Raw genomic sequence first — 20,831 nt, 5'->3', positions numbered from 1 at the left:
ATCAATATGTCTTTTCACCAGATATTATGTTTTTTCATTAGTGCAAATGATCCAAAATAAGCACAAGTCTGGGAAATAAGTTTATTTTAAGAGTTCTGTAAATATAAAATTAGTGTTTGGTTTGAAAGAAGGTTACAAAACAATCAAGTTGTCATTTGTAGCTCACTGAGGCCCTGCTCTTTGAATCTGTTTCCAAGGAGAATGCTTTCACTCTCTTTTTCCTTCAGTGTCCATCTTGCAGGCAGTCACTCTTAGAAGCAGGGATATAGAGACTGTGACCGTCAGCATCAGTTTCCTCAAAGACATAACCAGGTGGGATTTTGTAAGAGGCCAAGCATTTAACAACACCCTTTGGTGTGTAGCTGGTAGTGTAGGTCGTTTTAGCATCTAGAAGAACGTGATCCTTTGGGCCTGACCAGCCAGGTTTATAGCTCTTCGTAACTGTGAGTGGATGAGGCACATAATGGGCCTGGAAGGTAGTCAAGCAATCCATTGGTTTTGCTGGGAAAGTCAGTTCTGGAGCATGAATAATAGGTTCTACTCTCTTGAACTGCCAAGGCTTATAGTCTTCTTTCATTGTAGAAGAGCTATCAAACGGCTTACTTTTTTCACGCTGAACCACAGTTCGACACATCTTGGCTGGTTTGCCATTTGGGTTCTTGTAATGTAACTGAGTAGTGGTGTGAAGGTCCATTTTCTCCACAGGGGGAAGATACACATCAGGTTTTTTGGTGAATACGGGAAGCAGTGGCCAAACTTGGTATTTTTCCTGAAACTCAGTTGTAGAGGAAAATGGAAGAGGGACATTCTTTGGTGGACATGGCTTTATAAGCTTGGCTGGCTCACCCGCGACACCCTTGTAAGAGAATTTGTGGGTAGTGAGGCCATCAAATGGGACCTCACTGGCCTTGTATTTCTCATATTTATGGACATAAGGTTTCTCCAAAGGATGTGGCACATAATTCACTCTATAATTGGTTCTATTCTCAAAGGGAGTCTTGTTTTTCTGGGCTGGATTTAGAGGTTTGCAGCTTTGAGTGGCAACCGGCCCCCTGTATAAGTAGTCATCCTGGACAACGGTTCTGTAGTCAAATTTTTCTTCTGATGGTCGAAACCTGTCATCTGGTCTGATCATATCTGTCTTTGGTTCATTCCATTGCACGTAGTCACCTGAAATGTAAGAGGAATCCTATCTAAGAGTTCAACTGAAGTTCTTTGGTGAGTTTAGGCATATACCATTTTATATTTTGATTATTACATATTCTACTGTAAGAAATATTTTTTGATGTTGTAATAGCTGATAAATCCTATTATTTTTATAATAATTCATTATTATTAGCTGCTGTAGAAAACATTATACAGTAGTGTGCTACGCCAGGGAATGTTCAGCATCTACACAGAAAATGGTATTAAAATAGTCCTGTACCCACCCATGCCTACAGAGATGGTGAAATACAATGTGGGAAGATTAAAATACATTCCCAGTCTCACAGAGATATTTTCTGCAGGTGACTGAGTGGGTGCTGTCCTCATGCTCAAACAGAAATCTTGAAAGTGGAGTATGATGGCACTGACCGTGACACCCTCCATTTACCTTCCTGCAACTATGTTGTGGCTGGCTCAGCGCAAGCAGAGTATACCTGTGTCTGCAGGAGGCTGTTCAGGTGTCTCCTAGTGTATCTTTGGGGCAAGGAGGACCAGATGTCCACCATTCCACCCTAAAGGCCAAGCTGCAGAGATGACCTTCCTCTTTGTACCTTCTCATTTGGGGACGACCTGATTTCTCAACTGCAGTGTTGCTGCATACTGCGTGCTGAGTTCGGGGGTTTGCAGCTCATCTTGGTATCACCAAGCTGTGCCGTGTGGCATCGCCTCAGCTCTTGACTTTGTTCTCTGCAGTACTCCTGCTCTCAGTACAAGCAAGAATGGAGAAGGAGCTTGTAACTCTGTCTCCAGTTCCTCCTTATTGCCAAAACTGTGCTGGAATTTGCAGGCTAAGCCTGCACTAATCTGAAGCATTGAATAATACCGCAGAGATGGTCCATACTCCAGAAATCTTGGTCTTCAGATTCATGACTAAGTAAACATTTTAGGCACAATTTTAGAGACATTCATATCTTCCTTCCTCGGCAGGATACCAGGGAAAAAAAAAAATGAGGCACTGAGATTTAAAAAGATTTGCACTCAGTCATGCTAGCAATATATTGCAGAGCTGCCTAACTCTCCAACCAGTGCTGTGGCCACACCACTATCATTTTTTCCCTTCCTAGCAATCTTGTACAACTTCCCCTGGAGACCATCATGGTTACTGGTAGGAAGCTGGAAAGAAATAGTCTTGGAGCTAATCCAAGGGTTTTTTTCTAATCTTCCCTCCTTTCAAACCACATCGAAAGCCATGAGGCAAATAAGCCTCCAGCTGACTCTGCACAGGAAGGAAGTCTGGATTTCAAAGTCTTAGAGAGTAAATGATGCAATTAGGTATCAGGATATTTGAACTCTCCAATCCAAACAGAGTTATTTCTTTTGAATGGCAGTGGCTATTGTACTGCACAAACACAATTACACAAAGGATGTGTTCACTACAAAGTGAAGTTAACTAAAAAAAGAGTAACGTTTTGCTCCAGTTAAGTGTCCCTTTAAAGTCCTTGTGGTTCGAATTGAGTTGCTCTGCCCTGGCACAAGGGAGGAAGCAGCAGCCACAGGCATCATGCTGCTCCCAGAAAACACCCTGCCCTTGGGTACAGAGCTGCCCTCACGCTTCTAATTAGTGTAATCAGCTGAGAACATGGACCTGCCTGTGTTTACTGGCATAGACATTCATTCACTACTGTTGGTGCCACTGAAGGCCAAGCTGCACACTGTGCTAGTGTCAGGGATTTTTAGATGCTCCAGGTGCTCCTCTTTCTCTGGGGGAATAGGAGATGTCCAGGCACCACTGCTGGGTGGGATGCTGACCTTGTGCCCATGCCTAGGATACATCACCTTCCTGGAGAGTTGGTCCAGCAGGATGAACCATGAGCATATATAGACGTGTTTTTACAGGGAATCTATTAATAAAATACTAAAGAGTGAGAAGCTAATGAGATTCAGCTCTAAGCCAGGGCTCATTCAGAGATGCGACTTTTCAGATGCCAACCAAGAGTTATCAAAAAACTTCTTAGCTTCTCCCATCATCTTTGCTGGAAAATAGTCTGTGCATTTGAACGTAACCACAGCCTTTGCAAAATATTCAAAACATGACAAGCAAGTCCATCTGTCTTCAATTTTAAAAATTTATAAGCTCTACACATTTGGAGACCTCATAGGCATTATGAATGTATTTTACTTAGTGTAAGCCAGCAGTGCTACTACTCCTTCAAAATATGTTACAATTTTATTGTAACTCTAATTCTTCTCCCATAGATATTAATAGTTTCCCATGTAGCACAATCTTGAAAACATTAGGGGCTACAGGAGGGAACAGAGGATACGAGCCATATGGTACTGGAGGGTTAGGCACATATCACTATAACCAAGCAAGACAAAACTAAAAATAGGTTACATACCTGCAGATGGATAGAAACAGCTACATGAGTAGCTTGGAGAAGATGAGGATTTTGAAACTTTAAGTTGCAAAGTCATCTGACATTAATTCTGATATGCAACAGCATCATTTTAAACCTACAGTGACATCTGGGATATAGTGTGTTTAGTGGGAAGGAGTAGGACAATACAGTTGGAAAGGTAATTTAATACCAATGCAGCACTGATTTATAGGATGCTTAAATATTTGAATTACGATAATTAATTGAATAACATGTTTCAAAAGTTCACTCTGGAGTCACGATCAGTAAAACCTAACAATGTTAGAGAATAGCACAATGAAAACTTTTATTTTTTGTGAACCTGGGCCTTAAAAAAATAATTCTTTCAGTATGCAATTTGATCTTTGAGGGTGTTTGGACAAAGATTTCCATTTGCAGTGTTTGGGAAAATACTGCAAATTATAACCAAATGTGGCTGTGATACATTTTGTTAGAGTTCTGGAATAACAGTTAAGGTGCTGACCTAAACACTGATAAAAGACAAAGATATACATCTGGCTCAGATACAGAGATGTTAAGGATATCTAAACACAGAAGGAAAGATCCTCTGCTTGCACAAAGCAGCCTTTTTTTAACTGGCTTTACCAAAGCTATTCAAATGAACACCGTCTGGTGACATTGCCTGTGAAAACGAAGTGTTAAAAATTGTGTAAATGTGGTTATTTTGCACCTGTGGATCATAGTCTTCATGACCCAAGTAATTCTAAATAGACAGTATTTCCTGTGTACTTAAATGTAAAAATTCCAGTTTATGCCATTGAGTGCAGCTGTACCAAAGTCTGACTTCCAGTCATTTCAACTGAGTAACCTTAACACGTACCTTTTATTTCCTTACCTTCATTATCATTTTGAATTTTAAGAAAAAAAGTTTATGTACGTTGGGACAAATCTCCCTGCCAGCACTGATCATAAGCTTTTATATTTGCACAGCATAATAAAAAAATAAAATAAAAAACAAAATAATTAGAAATTATTTTAAGAAAAAGACAAATGCTAGCTACCTGTCCAGCAAAGTTAGCTAATTGGAATGTGTGCAGAGGGGAGGCAAAATCCTCTGATTTTCTGCTTGCAGCTTAACTACCAAAACTAGCATAATTACTGAAACTGTGTAAGTGAAAGTTTTCTCCCATTGTATGCAGAAGAGAATTTGTGCTGGTGGAGAGGAAGGAACAAAGACCCCACAAAGACAAACCACATATACCAAGTTACCACAGCTGAGAAACAAGGGCATAGATAGATTCAGGGTTCACCTGTTTTACCAGTAGAGCTTGAGTGCTTTGGACACTTGTGTGGAATTTCCATGTGTTCATAATTCCTATATGTGTCTCTCACTTACTCTGCAGCACACACAAAAAGGATTATGTACTTCATGACCTGCTCAGACCTAGCAAATTCCATACCTTTTATGTGTGTCTGATACACTGAATGTGCAGACCAGACCAATAGTATACCAAGAGTGTGTGCAGTATATCCTAAAGATTATGCTGTTGGACCCACTTGCAGGTGCTCACATGGCCCCTCTTCTACCTAGGAGGCATGTAGGCCTGTCAAACATGCAAAGGAGGTTAATTCAGAGATGTTCTAATGGTATCGTTAATGCGGGTCTGTATTCCCAACAACTTGTGTCTCTGTGGTTCCTGCACAGCTTGTTGGCATACATAGACAGAAGGAATAACAACTGCACACTGTTTTGATCTGTCTTCTTCAAAAATGAAGCTACTGGTGAAGTCCTGAAGTAAGCTGCAATGGCACATACCTTTGTAAGTGGTTCCTGTATCCATCTTGACATTGGGGATGTGGCTCCTCACACAGGGGATGCATGGAAGTACTTGAGAGATAGGGTAGGCATTATAATCTTGTTTATAAGTGGAGGTCAAATCCATACTCTCATCACTCTTGACATACTTGTCAGGGGGTTTGAGTTTCAGTGGCAACACTTCATGAGCTGTGTAAGTTCTCCTGTGGAGAATAATTTTATTATGGTTTTTTGTCTTAAGGAAAAAATCGAGTTCATTTTTCTGGACATACAAATAAACTAATACTTCCCCTTATCTCCACAGCCTAAGGAAGTCTGGATAGCATATAAACAGTTAATGAAACACACGAGCCTTTCACATTTGGAAATGTGGATTCTGAAAAAGGAACTGAGGCAGGCCTGGACAATCTCAGGGCAGGCCAGGTTCCTGCTTCTCTCTACCCAGTGAGGGTAATAGTCTTACACAAAGCTATCTCTGTTCTACAGAGGAGTTACTCCAGAAGGCATAACTCCTTTTAAAAGCCCAATAATTATAGCAGGCTATCTAGTACGTATGGGAAACACATGAGAGAGGCAACAGCAGCCTTCCTGGACAATACACTGTTCAGCACTTCAGCCAGGATTAGAAGAGAACAACAAAACAGTTTCACATCAAAACTCCAGTTGAGGGAAGAAATATCAGCATGGTCACTCAGCTTTTTCTCGGGCACCATTGTAGAAGAGCTATTTTAAGATACTGGAGCAGTGTTACTTAACTCCAACAAAACATTACAGAAAGAAGACAGTGAAGAAAATAACATCACCTTGAGACATTCACTAACCTGAACCTGTTTCACTGCACACATCCTTTGGTACAGGGAAGAGTCTGCTGCCTGGCACCAGCAATTTCAGTCTCCAGTATCAGAGTATTTTTCCACTGGTGTGCGGATCTGTTTACACTATTGGCTGCCAGCCAAGAGAAATGGTCTGTATAAGAGCTATTCTAATATTAATACTGCACTTTGCATTTCTGGTGATGCTGAGTGGGCAAGGGCCTGAGCCTCTGTATATACTGTATGAGCTAGGTATTCTAGCAATTAAAGGTTCTTAAAAGTTCACGTGGAGAAGAAGGGAAGAGAATTCACTTTGCAAAGTATTGGGAATAGGGGTAAAAACAGAAATACAAAAAAATTCCAAGAGCATCAAGAGGTGCTTACATATAATAGATGTCACACATTGTAGATCCTTGGAATACTTTAGTCAGCAATTTAAAGTCAATGTGTTTTTTAAGAGGGACCAAGAAAAGACAAGCAGGAGTACAAGAGACAGGCAGCAACCTCAGTAGCAGGGAAGGGGCAGTAACAGAGAGTCTTTCCCAAGCCACTTACAGTACACTGCTCAATTCCACGTTTGAAACAGCTGAGCCTGCACCAGTGGCAAGGAACAGATCACAGGCAAACAATTCATCAGTGTGACCGAGGGTTTTCTGGGAGTGGGAGCACCTTTTCCCACTCTGACTACTGCAATATACCAGAAACTGCAGTGGAGATTAGAGAGGAGAGATCGATCTGCTGATAAATCAGTGGCAACCTGCATCCAATACTCCAAGAAAAATGGTACTGCCTGCAACTCACAGATTTTATCACAGAGGCTTGCTATTGCAGTATGGCACCTGACACTCAGCAAATTGTTATTAGAGAAGACTGGTGACAGCTCAGAGTATGCTGGCCTCGCAGTCCCTGCAGTTATTCTCATATGCTCTGTCAATTCGTTCTTTCCGAGTTTAGCCACACAGAACTGAACTTTTAGCAGCCTTCTAATAGGTGGTGGCACCTTCACACTAGGTCTTGGTACTTTCACACTGGGTGTATTTTCTTACCGGTCTTACCCAGAGGACAGCAAGTTTTGCAATCCAATGGCTAACTGCCCAGGCTCTGTGTTTTCTCCACTTACAAGGGAAGGCAGGTTTTACATATTTGGTGGGATGCATGTTCTGAAGAAGCAAATATAACTAATTTCTGTGTTTTCTTGCTAGCGCGCTTTACAGAATTTGCACTAAACTTCGGGAGTAACAGTTACCGTAGGAATCACTATTCTTGTCTGAGCAAGGATAGTTTTGCTGATTGAACTGGAAGTTTCTACAGTTTCTTTGACAGATCCCACATGGTGGCTGCCCCTCCTTGCCTGCCTTAAGAAGACACCAATGAGTCAAGGATTTAGTTATAGACAGGTACAAAGGTGTGTAGCTGCTTTAGCTCATGCTGGAGATGGAGGGCATATGTAGAAGTAAAGTCTGCCCTTTAAAACTGTCTGATCTTCTTGGTCATTGCTGAAAACTCCCACCTAGACTGAGGTATCCCAAATGTAAGCCTGACACTTCAGACTTCATCAGCCACATTTGTGATTTAAATTGATAGCTCTTCAATAGGCATTTGTAGCGGAAGGAGTTATTAGAGCTTCCGTGTCAGGATGAGGACAAATGGGTGGTGATAGCTGTTAAGACTTGATTAACAGCCATTGGCATGTCCTAGGTCTCTAATTCAGTGCAGCAAAGGAAAGAGTGATGTTGATCGTTACTGTTCCTGTAATGACAAAGGATGTAAACATCAAGATCAGACAGCAGCTACTGTTTGAGGAAAGGGAAGCTCTCAGATTCATATTAAAGGATCGAATTCCTATTTTTATGAGTTTCTTCTGTGGACAAGCCGCTAGCACATCACTTTACTGGCAGCAGGGAACAGCCTCAGGAGTTAACTTCCATTAGGGAAATGGGCACGGTGCAAGTGTGAAGACTGCTGCCAAACAACAACACTGAGCAACAACATAGTTGAGAAGAAGAAACAGCCCAGGAATCCACAATGACTGCCTTGAGGAAAACACATGCACCCCCTTTCCAATCATCAAGCTCTACCATATTTATACCTTCTTGGAAACCATTCACTCACATTACTGTGTATAAAGTGCCACACAACACAGAACAAAAGAAAAATACTCCTCCAGTATAATCCATACTTTCCCAGACAGCGTTTCTGCTGTTTTCTCAGGAGCCTTCGCAAAACAGTAAGTGAGCAAAAGCCAAGACCATGACTGTGCTTCTATGGCTTATGTATTCTCTGATCAGATCATATCTCAGCCTGTAGGAAGCGCAAGAAAATTATCTGCTTGCCTTCACTACAAGAACTGGCCTCAGACAGACCTTCACGCCTCCTTCATGAAGCCCTTATGAGTGTTTGTACAATCTCAGTGTTGGAGTGTTCAGGCTCCCCTTGTGAAAAACAATCATTTTTATTTTCTGTTACCCATCTTTCAGACACACATCTAAGTCACAGTCCTCACTCTCACTATTTTTCATACTTTGTAGTCGAGATGCCTTCCATTGGTATCTCCGCCATCTTGTACACTTGCTCTGGCTTAAATGAGCTTCTGGGACGAGTGGTAGGATAAAGGGGGTATTTCTCCGTGTACTCTGACAGCATACATGGCTTCTCACTCTGATCATAGGGCCTGACGGGCAGGTGTGGACAATGGTGACATCTGCAAGGGAAAAAGAGCAGCACAGGACTTAATGACTTACAAGGAGCTGATTAATAATACTTCATTGTATAAGTTGGCTGCAGATTGCAACTACAAAATAGTGGATAAGCAAACATTGCAATGTCTGCTACAGCCTTGATTATTGAAAATCCAAAAGCACAACCCGCACAAAGAAAGTGTTGTACCTGTCCACTACTGTAGCCTGCAGTCAAAAAACTCTGTGAAGCCAACAAAAACAGCCTAAGAAAAGTAATTTTGCCTAGATGAAGAAAAACGCAAGTTAATCTGAGATACAACCAAGTGTGCCATACTGTACTGGACTAGAAACTCTATTTAATGTCCCATTTGTTCCATTTGTCATAAAATTTTCCTGCCTTGCTCACATATTGAGCTCACTTGTGTAGACAAGTGAACAAAAGGGTAACCGTTAAGGAGTCTCTGTTCACTCACACTTGGGCAGCACTGCTTTGCACATCTCTCTGAAAGCAATTCAGTCTGGGTACTGCAAGACATCTCCATAATATGCACCAAGATTTTCTGAGCTAGCTCCCTCCTGACTTGAACTAAAACACCACTATGAATTGTTCATTATTGGTAACCTCCTTCTTTCCACATTGGGACCAGACCAGAGCGGGATGCACAAGGCTCATCCTGTCAAAAAGAGGTTTGACGTACCACTCTCTGATTTCTTCCCAGCGACATAGGTGTTCATGTCACTGTCTGGATTGAGTCACACCTGCTAAAGTCAGTGCAAAGGTTGCTGACTAAGGACTTCAGGAACCAGCTCACAGGAATTACAGTAAGAGGCAAAGGCCTCTGGTTTTATATCTCATACATAATTCCTGTCAACATTAGAGTGTTCCCTACTGGATGTATGTTTTCCAGTGCTACGTCTAGTCCAGATATGACTTATTCATTTGAAAGGGCGTCATACTTAACAAAGTCCCCATTACATTAAATGTTGAGCAATCCAGGATGAGATTCTGATTATGTAAATTTATACAGATAACTTCTGGTAAACATTCAAGGGTTCACCTTCATATACTGAATCGTTTTCCAAACTAGCACTAGAGTGGAAAAAGGGTCCTGAGGGCCCAAATAAAATTCAGCATCTTTCTGACAAACCAGTTTCTCATTTGGATTACAAATCTTTCTAAGAAATTATAAATCTGAAGGAGTCCTGGTAGATTCATTTTTGCCTTAGAGAAGTTTTGAATTTGGACCCAAAGGGAGATCTTACAGGGAGTAAGACAGACTAACCCTGCCAGTTTAAATATTAGAAGAAAAGACTTCATGGTGGAAATCTCAAAAAAAAAGAAAAAGTGTCCCACACTGGCCATGTTTGTGGTCTTCCAGTGTTGCTAGGAGCTATTCTTCATTCTACAAGGGAAAATGATCTATCTATTCTTTCTGCTTCAAATCTGCTAGCTTCACACCACCCTTATGTGTACTTAAAGTCTATGACACAGCAAGCCAGTCTTCAGCTTGGCTTTGGAGAGTGTTGATGAGGCCCTCACGTTAACTTGTTATGGTAAAATTGCACTCAGACCAGAGTAGGGGAAATCACTAGACAACCTAGTTCATCATGGCCCTGCATACAATGCAAACACTGGCCAATGGCAGCATTTTACAAATAAGGAATGCCTAACCAGGAGCAATGAGGTTTCACTAACTCCATGGGTTAGCGTCCCATTAACCCTCAGCAGCATTCAGAGGGTTTTCAGGGGTTTGCTTGCAAGAACAGGTTTCCAACGTGGTCCAGAGCAGAGGCTTCATTCTGCTCCCTGCCCACACCGATCAGGCTCTCAGCTGCAGACACGTTATCCTGAATCCTGATGGACATTTAAGAGACAGAGTCCTGTACCTGCCCAGAAGCACTGTTGGCACTGGGGATGGTGAGGGGTCCAGTGTGCCAGCAGGACAGGGCTGGGTAATGCAGGTACCTCTCCTAAGACCCCACAGGAGCAGGCAGGGAACAACAGCTTGCGGAATCTACGTTTTTCGCCTTGCAGGTACTGCTCGCAGTGTGAATGCTGGGGTCTTCTGAGCAGCCTGGGATGGGAAAAAGGCCAGGATCTCCTGCATCTCCAGCAGATAGCAGCAGCCTCAGGCTGCCAAGCTCATTGCTGCAGGATGAAGTTCAGCCTTCAGCAGGACCTGGCAACACAGGTGGCTTTACACCTCAAGTTCTCACCCACTCTTCATATATAGAATTCTTCTTGTTTTGTTGAACTTCAGAGAACACAACAACAACAGAATGAGATATTTCAGAGTTAGCTCTTGGGAAAAGCACTTTCCCACAAATAAATCCTTCCTGACAAGGCAGATAAGTAAACCTGAATGTTTTGTCTTCTGTTATTTTGCACTAAATTGTGATGTATGCCCACAGATCTTACAGTAGCATTGTTTTACAGACTGTGAGCAGAAAATGATCATCAGTGATAATTCACCACCAATATATGATACTATAAAAACTTTGCTTCTGCATCCAGAGAGATACTCCTGGGAATATTTTCTGCTGGAAACTAATATAAATAACAGGACAAGACTCTTAAAAACAAGGAGTGGAATAATGCTAGACTTTTAGATTTGCTACCCTTTACTAGTCCTTCTGGCATAATAGATATTTATAAAACAACTACATATGTCTTCAGTACTGAAGTCCCTGCTATGTGACTGCAGCAAGTTGGCATCTTAATGTCAGAGCTAAGCAGTTAAAATTACTGTATAAAGGTTTTGATATTGCAGTTGTCAAACTGTATCCTAGTTTCTAAGAACTGGTGAGACCTCAATTTTGACAGCTGTTTTACTTGCCTCCTTAGATATTGGGGGGGGAGGAGCGGGGAGGGGTGTAATTCTACTCTGTTTTTCACTTGCACAAATTACGTTTTACTCGATTGAGGTCCATCACGTTAGCCTGGCCAATATTAACAATAAAATGTAACAACAAGGAAGTATGTAGGGTTATTTGTTTACTAAGAATTGTTGAATAATTGCAGACTCTTTGAGGGTAAAAACAATGCAAGTCCTGTGCCTTCAAAGGAGTTTGCTTCATCTAAAGAGAAGCTGAGATGAAACATAAGAAAATTATCAGTTTATATTAAATACTTGTTTAAACTTGGAAGCACAACCTAGATCCATGGCTCAGGACCAGAACTCAGGATGTTTTAATTCAATTTCTGCATTCACCACAGTCTCCCTAAACAGCACAACTCTCTGCCAAGTAAGGATACAATATAGTCTTCTCCAGAGGAGAAAGAGGAGTAATCCTGTAAGGTTTATTAATTTCTCAAGATAAGCCTCTCATATTTTTCTGTTCTTTTTAAATGTCTGTGATTAATGATAAAAGATTATCACAATGAGATCAAAATGCAAGTGGAATGGTAAGAAAATTCTACTATTAAAATCCTAATTTATCCCAGTTATGTGGCTTACTACTAGTAATTGTTCATAAAGGTCATGGATGCCATGGCATTACTGCTTGTGAGAAAAAATATGAGGCTTAGAAATTACTTGAATTGTCATTCAGGAAAATTTAGTTTTCCATTTTAAAAACACTGGTCCTCAGACCAACTTTCACAGAGAAAAGCAACATCTCCTCAACCACATAATTCACTTCTTGTACCATCTCTACTTTTCACGAATGGTGAGATCAAGTCAATATTATAGAAATCTCTAGATGGAATGGTGATGCTGTCCAAAGAAATATAGGGACATAAAAACATGCCAAAGAACTGGAGCAGGGTCTAATAGCAGGAACAGATTGCCAACAGTCAGGCTTCAAAGAAAATCAATAAAGGTGGGTATTCATGCAAGTCTCTTCAAGCAATGGAGATGCAACCAGAGGCCCAGCTACCTGAGAGAGTTACAAAAGGATGGATGACAGATTAGATGTTTATGAAGGGAAGAAGAGCATCCATGTGCAAAGTATCAAAATATATTGCATATAAATATTGAATATCGTAATAATACCAGGAAAATGAAAACATTGTGGACACGGGCCTATGGAAAGTACAAGGTTCTGCTTTTAGATGGTGAATGATTTGGAAACAAAAATTAAGTGCACCATAGAAGCAAGAGATCCCTTGAGAGAAGTTTGAAGGCTATGTGATCATAACAGTACAAAAATATTAATCTGATGTCTTTGGAAGGTTAACTGTAATTTCCACACAGCTCAGAGTCTTTTTTCTTTGTGTCATGTCAGAGCATTGAACTCTGAATGCCAAATTTCACATAGGTTCACCAAATGCTAGAACAGGTGGATCAGAATCACCCCAAAATGAATAAAAGTGGCAGTGGAGAAAGAGAGGTTTGACACACTTGCATGTACAGTCTTCACTGTGATGTCAGGCAAAAGGTTAACAAAAGAGAAACACATATTTGTAGATGTATAGAGATCACCATTGCCAAAAGAATTAAATACGTGATTGGTTGGTCTTCCAAATTCACCCTCATCAGAATGCCACCACTAGGAATCCAGTGCTCTGGAAGAGGACAAAACCCTGGCATTCACTATTACATGTCATTGTGGTTGCATGCATTTCAAAAGCTGCAAAAAGTCATCATGGTCATTCTTTTTTAGTGACCTAGTGAACTCTGAGCACGGCTCTGTATTAAGCTCACTGTACTCTTCATAGACACTCTTTTCTTGGTTCATACTTCTTATCTTGCTTTCCACATGTACAACCAAAAAATGAAAATCTTTGTTATAACCTTCCTACTAGTCTCATCTCAAATAACCCTTAATGAACAAGAATGATACTGTTTCTTCACATTGTCATTAATATGATTTTAGGTACTACCAATAGAATCCAGAGGGCTTTGTTGACTTATTTGTATTTCAGTACATGAACAATCACAATAGATAATTCACAGAAATAAATACTATCTTCCTACTTCTTTCATACATGTCCTCTTTGAAATAATGTAAGCAAAGCTTAATATTGATTCATTTAAAACAGAAAGTATAGCAAGTAGAAAGAAAGATTTAAAGATCCTGTTGTTAACCCAAGAAACAACTGTGCAAAACCAGGCAATTGTGCAGATTGAGTAAGCCTTTTATGTAGTCAGAGTTCACTCATGCTATCTAAATGCAGCAAACAGTTGCGAAACTGATGCCAAAATTCTGTTTCAAGGGTCCCAGGAGCAGTCGCGGTGAGAGCATACACTAAACATTTGTGGCTGCATTACTTTTGGCAGCTGACCCAAGACATTAGGAAAAGGAAGGTCCAAACAGTCTAATAACTTCTGTAAATTATTTATGTGAAGAGTATCCTTTGAAATTGGAATATGCTTTTGACAGGAAACTGGTAGATATCTATGTCCAGGAATACTAAATTTGGGTAGTAATGGGTCTAACTTTCACAAAATGAATACAGCAATTTATCTGTGCATTCCAACTGAAAAGAAAGTTTCATACTCCTCTCCCCCAAGAGAGCAGTCAAAGTGTAATCAGACCTTTCATGAAGTACTATAATGCCATCCTCACTTAAAGCCTGAGAGCTCTCAGATTTCAGCACATTAACACAATGCAGATCACATTTCACACAAACTCATTATAACAGATTTTAAAGAAAGCAAGACCTAGTGAGATCTGTCCTTGCGAGTGCATACTCACTGCCCCTAACCAGCAATGATGGAGGAAATACCAACTTCTTTTACATCTTACCTCGTATGCTCTACTATACATCAAGTAGAGATGCATACTTGATACTTATCTGAGAGGAGACAGAAAGTTAGAAAGGTATTTCAGGTAGCTAAAATACTAAGAGATTGACACATCAGTCCTCAGAGAATTCATCTGTAAGCCCCAAAGATTAACCAGTTTGAGCAGACAATGTTGTTTCTTTATGAGAAACCAGGTGTTTAAATGTTTAATATCAATAATGTTACTGCAGACAGATGCCAATGAGCTCTGCCTGTTCTTAGGATGCAGATGAGGTCAGTAAACCCTGCCTGGGATGAAGGAAGCAGAGACAACACAGTGACAGTTTATCCACCCTAGTGCTGAACTGCTCGAGCACATTAAAGGCTTGCAGGGCTATTACGGACTGGAAAACACCACCTTTAAAAGAAGGATCATTCCATAGGTAGGCATCGAATGAAGGCAATATCCCTTCTAGACTGATGACTACCAACAGCTGATTGTACAGACAATAGGCATCATTAGATGTTATGTTTTCTGCTTGTACATTCACACTATACAGGAATAAATATGCAAATAACTACATTAGAATCTTGGAGAGATTCAGAAAATCTTGTTGAATTAGGTAACGCCTGGGCTGCAAGACTAGTGGCCAAAAGAAAGACTGCAATTAAAGGTGTCACAGAAAGGGATGAGGTAATGAATGAGTACACCATGATACATCTGGTGTGCCTGCTGAAATGCTCGGGAATGGATTACACAGACAAACCTTGCCAGATAAACTTTGCCATCCTCCTCACTGTGAAATATACTGAAGATATGATATCTCAGCTGTCAGTAGTATAGTACATCTAGATGGAATAATGATTTTGTGATGAACAATCATCAGGTTCTTCTGAACAGATGGCTACCAGTCCTTGCGGGGAGGATGGAGGGTTAGAAAAATCAAGTACGCCCACACATGGTGAGGTCAGGAATGTCACATAATAACACACATCTGAGTGAATTCATTGCCTTCTGGATGCAGACAGGAAACAAACATAGGCATCCATCCCTCTGTGCTGTCCATTCTTCTTTGTTCAAAAGACCAGGATATGGCAATGCTATGCCAAAAAACGGAAAACATGCATGGTCATGAGGATGTTGAACCAAGTTTATTATGTTTCAGTATTCATAAACTTGTGAGATCTTAAATGGAGAGATTGTTCTTGTACAAATGTGAAGCAAAAGTAAATCTCTCAATCCAAGCTCCCCAATTGTCAGCTTCCCTGGACTTTCACTTTGGATACAGACAGATGTCATGTTTGGCCTTTACATAACAGGGAACTGAGGTGAAATCTTGGCTAAGCATCATGAAGATTTAAGAAAATTTAGATTTAATTCAAATGTTGATGAGTTCTGTTCTAAACAGAAAAATCTGTTAGACTTTTATTAATTGCTCTTATTCCAGCTAATAGTTTGCTATATACAATCAGATGAATGAAAGTACAGGCCAGCTGAGTGATGGGGTTAAAAAGAAGCAGACAGATAATGTCAGAGCTGAAAACTGAAAGGAAGCTAAGCTATGTAACAAATTGCACAAGTTTCTCGAAAATGAGATCCAAAATTGCCCTCCTTCACAACATTGCAAAGCATTGGAAAGTCCAGAAAACCATCTCAGACATCACAGCAGCATATAAATTATCATAAACTAGATGTAAATTAGTCTAACTCTCATTAAAGAAAATGGGGAAATAAATATACAAGTACTCAGGAAAAAAAAAAAAAAAAAGACAGCAAAGGGTTTGAGTCAAATTGAATGCTTAAATGATAAGCTTTTCAATAGTTCCTGAGATGTGAGTTCATCAGTTTTAGACAGAAGTTTCTCATGGTTTTGTGCTGAATTAACAGCTGTTGCCTTTACCTTCACTGAGACAGAGCATGCTGGAAAACGAGAACAGAAGGTGTTACTCCTAGCCACAATGACATACTTCCCATTTGATGTTGAGAAGCTCCTGTGCACCTGGTCCAAGCTGCTCAAAAAGATTCTTCTTGAGGAAAAAATGAAAATATTGTAACCCTGCTCACAGGTTTTCCACCTGTGAATCTCACTTAACCTATACTCACACACACACACAAAACTAACATTATCTTATTTCTACCTGTGCAGGCAGAAACAAGACTGAGTGACTCTACAGAGGCTGCCAAAGGGGACTGTATTCAATCCAGGGGCTGCTGACCTCTGGTTTCATTGGTATCTGGGCCATGTGCCCTGCAGGTTGTGCTTCCTGCCCAAGCACTACAACGAGGAGTGAAGCAATACAGACTTCCTACCAATAACCGAGTATAAATAAGAGGGACCCAAAAAAAGGAGCCAAGCTCAGTTTCCGTTTGTTCAGAAGGCAAAGGACACTGACGTGAATGACAGCAAGCTCATGTTTTCTTAGTCTCTGCCACCAAACTGGCTAAAGAAGTGCTGTGCTTACCTTCCAACCAGAAGAGCTAACAGTCTAATCATAAAAATGATGTAGCCACTTCTGCTTAAAAGCCACACAAGTCTAAACCAGAAATCATGCTATATAGCCATGCTTTAATGGCAGATATCTCCTTCAAATGCTATGGCCAGGACAGAAACCGCTGCAAAATGAGAGGTAGGATTCCCAGAGAGGATTTTCTAGGAAAGTTTATGGCATTGTTCTCATTGACTTTGCTCTCACCTTGAATTAGGTCCACTTTACCTTGTTCCATGACACAGAGAAGCAAGAAAACATTTCTGAGCAGCAGACTGGATTTCCAATGTCAGAAATAATAGGATGTCTGCATTGAACTGTATCTTCAACCATTTATTTGCTACAAAATATGAGAAGAAAACTGTGCTACACATGGAGCTTCTTTGATACCTGTATTAGAGCCTTTCAAGTCCAGTGTGGGAACCATACTCTATATTTTATGACTGTTAGTTGCTGCCATAGTGAATAGGATATGACAGAGAAGCAACAGTTTTTTAAAACCTTTCATCTGAAGATATGCACTGACAGAAATCGTTGTGAACTGGTTTTGGACTGGAACTTCCAGAACTGAATTCATAATTGATGGAGAAACTTATTTCTACATACACAACACTTTAATTGCCATTAAAAACACCAAAGTAATGACCTGGCCTTCTGGATGCTGGAGAAAAGCCCAGCACCAAAGCAGAAGTAAATGTCCCTGTTTTCAAGAAAGGTAAGAAGGAAGATCCTGGTAAATACAGGCCAGTGAGTCTCACTTTAGTGCCTGTAAAATTATGGAGAAGGTTATTCTGGGACATATTAAAAACCACTTGAGAGACACTGCAGTCATTGCTCATAGCCACCATGGGTTCATGATGGGAAAGTCCCGTTTGACTAACTTAATTTCCTTTTATGATAAAGTCACCCATCTAGTTGACCAAAGGAAGCCCAGCAAACATAGATTTTTTGGATCTTAGCAAAGCTTTTGATACCATCTCTCACAGTATCCTTCTAGACAAAATATCCATCACACAGCTAGACAGGTCCATAATAACGTTGAGTAAGCAACTGGATGACAGAGCAGGCTCAAAGACTTACAGTAAATGGGGTTACATCAGGCTGGTGGTCAGTCACCAGTGGGATACTCCAGGAATCAATTTTATGGCCATTGCTCTTTGATGTCTTTATAAATGATCAGAAGACACAAGAATCAAACATAAATTAAGTAAGTTTGCTGATAATGCTAAATTAGGAGAGGTTGTGGACTCACTCAAGGGAAGAGAGGCCTTACAGTAAGACCTGGATAGAGTAGAGAGCTGCGCAATCACTGGTTACATGAAATTTAAGAAGAGCAAACAGAAGAGTCTGCATCTGGGGTGGGGTAGTCCTAGTTATGTATACAAACCGGGGGACAAGAGGATAGAGAGCAGCCCTGTGGAAGCAGATTTGCAGGTTTGGGCTGGTGGCAAGTTGAATATGAGTCAACCCCGTGCCCTGGCAGCCAAAAGGGCCAACCGTGGCCTGGGGTGGACCAAGCACAGCATCGCTGGCTGTTTGAGGGAGGTGATTGTCCTGCTCTACACCACGGTGGTGTGGTTCCCACCTCGAGTGCTCTGTGTAGTTTTGGGTGACTCAATGTAAGGACATTAAAGTATTAGAGTGTGTCCAGAGGAGGGCGACAAAGATGGTGAAATCCTCAGGGGCGAGACTTAGGAGTAGCAGCTGAGGTCACTTGGCGTGTTCAGCTTGGAGAAGAGGAGGCTGAGGGGTGACCTCATGGCAGTTTACAGATTCCTCCAGCTAGGCAGTGGAGGGGGAGATGCTGATGTCCTCTCTCTCATGACCAGTGATAAGACATGAGGAAATGGAATGAAGCTGCACCAGGAGATACTCAGATTGGAAATTAGGAAAAGATTCTTCACTGAGAGGGCAGTCAGTTACTGTTAACAGGCTCTCCAGGGAAGCAGTCATGGCACCAGGCCTGTCAGAGTTCAAGGAGTGCCTGGATGACGCTCTTAGCCATATGGTTTAGTTTCAGGTAGTCCTGAGAAGAACGGGAAGTTGAACTGAATGGTCCTCACAGATCCTTTCACCTAACACAACAATGGGATGCTGTGCAATTTGTAAACACACAGACCACAGGCCAGTGTCCTCAAATTCAAGTAAGACTCAGAGTAATTACTTTTTGTAAAATAACTCCACCAAATAATTTCTGTGTAGAAAAAAAAAAAAACTGATTTTAGGGCAAAGCAGTAATTTTGTTTAAGAAATAGCTGAAGAGAACCTGAAGCAATACCTTCTATAGGTAATTTCATATTACACCAGTGAAATGAGGAGCTATTCCTCTGCAGACAGTAGATTTAAACTGGTGTACAACAGGAGTACTTGCCAGGGAAATAATGTCCTGCATTCTTTTAACAGGGCATGAACCTGGTGTGATAGTAAAACTGAAGGCTTCTGCAAAACAATTTCCAATAGCATGTTTTCACCAACTGCTCCAGCTTTCAGGAAGTGTAAGATGCATGCTGATAGAACTTTGCCAGAAGGTCTCCAACATGTGCTTGCTGTGATCTATGTCATTTCTAACACACTGGGCATAATGCAAGCCAAGAAAGGAAAGTGGAGGAACGGGGGAGGGAAGAAGAAATTTACAAACATCTCCCTCACTCCTATATTAAATTTGTCTCTCCCCATGCAAAGGAATGGCAGTTTTCTACTACTTCTACCTTTGTATTAAATTTACAACCTGAAGTGCTATGGAAAAGTCTGGTTAGCAATATGGCAATACAGTCTGACAATATAAACAGCATGGAAATATCATAAGCTGCTCTAGGCTTGCTCTAGCTTAGAGAACTGCATGCATATTTTGGCTAACTGTTAAAAGAGATAGTAACATTGCCTTGCCAGGATGGAAGTTCTTAAGCCATAAAAACTTTGGATGGAAAAAAAGTCAAATGGAATAAGTTATACATCAGGAAAAAATTAAGTTTCCTGTTGAACTATTCACTGTATAAAAGAATTCCAGCCATGAGGAAGCTGTCAGAAATCCTGAAATTCTTAACAGCTTTACATTTCTGGAAATGAGAAAATGGACATTCAGTCATTTTTCACTGCTGACAGATGATGGGATTCCATATTTCCAGAGTTATAAAATAAGAACACAATCAGCCCTTTTGGAGAGAGATTAATTTCCTAGTCCATCCTTCCCTGTAGTAAAATGCCTTTTGTATTTTCATCTGTTTTATCAGACCTTCATCAGTTGTAACTTTGAACTTGATCCTGAATTATCAATAGCTTTTCTTGATCAACATTGTCTTATCCTAAGAAAATAATAACTAACAGTAACTAATAATAACTATCATGTCTATGCTTCAGACAGGTTCTGTTGACCATGGAAAAAGCACACGTGCCTGGTGAAAACTTCAAGCAGTCTCACTTTCTGCAAACAGATACACATACTTGACATCAAAGTGAGCTTCACATGTGGTCATTTCTATGCAGAAAAATGTAAACTTTTCTGAAAATTTAAATTCAGGAAATCTTATATAATCACTGATAGTGTAGTTTTCATGCACTCTTGATCAAATCCCTAGACTGACTCCAGACTGCAGGACAATACCTTTTCATTGACACAATGCTTTATACACAGTGTTGCTAAACATTATGATTGACAAAGAACACCAATATTTTCAAAGCACAGTTTCTGGTAATGCTGAGAAACATGAAGGGATTTTTTGGTTTTGAAGAAACAGGCTGTGAGCATGTAAATAATTTGTGTGGACAGTAAGCACCCCCTCTAGACTTTTTGACAGCCAGATAGGATCTCAGAGGCTACACCTTGTTCATTCACATTGAAAGTACAG

At 40.6% G+C, this 20,831-nt stretch overlaps 1 protein-coding gene across 1 annotated transcript in view; it reads right to left on the bottom strand.

The window, feature by feature from the left end:
* Nucleotides 1–223: 223 nt before the first annotated feature.
* The window catches only part of SAXO1 (stabilizer of axonemal microtubules 1), a gene marked incomplete at its 3' end in the record, with an annotated part of 31,606 nt that continues 10,998 nt past the window's right edge, over nt 224–20,831 (bottom strand). Inside the window, exons 2-4 of the mRNA XM_082074175.1 lie at nt 8,674–8,853; nt 5,341–5,543; nt 224–1,170 (exon numbers count right to left, since the gene is read on the bottom strand). Of these exons, the coding sequence (XP_081930301.1) occupies nt 224–1,170; nt 5,341–5,543; nt 8,674–8,853 (1,330 nt within the window). The remainder of the gene's footprint in view (nt 1,171–5,340; nt 5,544–8,673; nt 8,854–20,831) is intronic.

The sequence above is a fragment of the Streptopelia decaocto genome, assembly GCF_964273445.1.
Source record: "Streptopelia decaocto genome assembly, chromosome: Z".
In the NCBI taxonomy this organism is placed as follows: Eukaryota; Metazoa; Chordata; class Aves; order Columbiformes; family Columbidae; genus Streptopelia; species Streptopelia decaocto.
The sequence above is the reverse complement of the archived record's forward strand: the minus strand, read 5'-3'. Positions and strand labels throughout refer to the sequence as shown.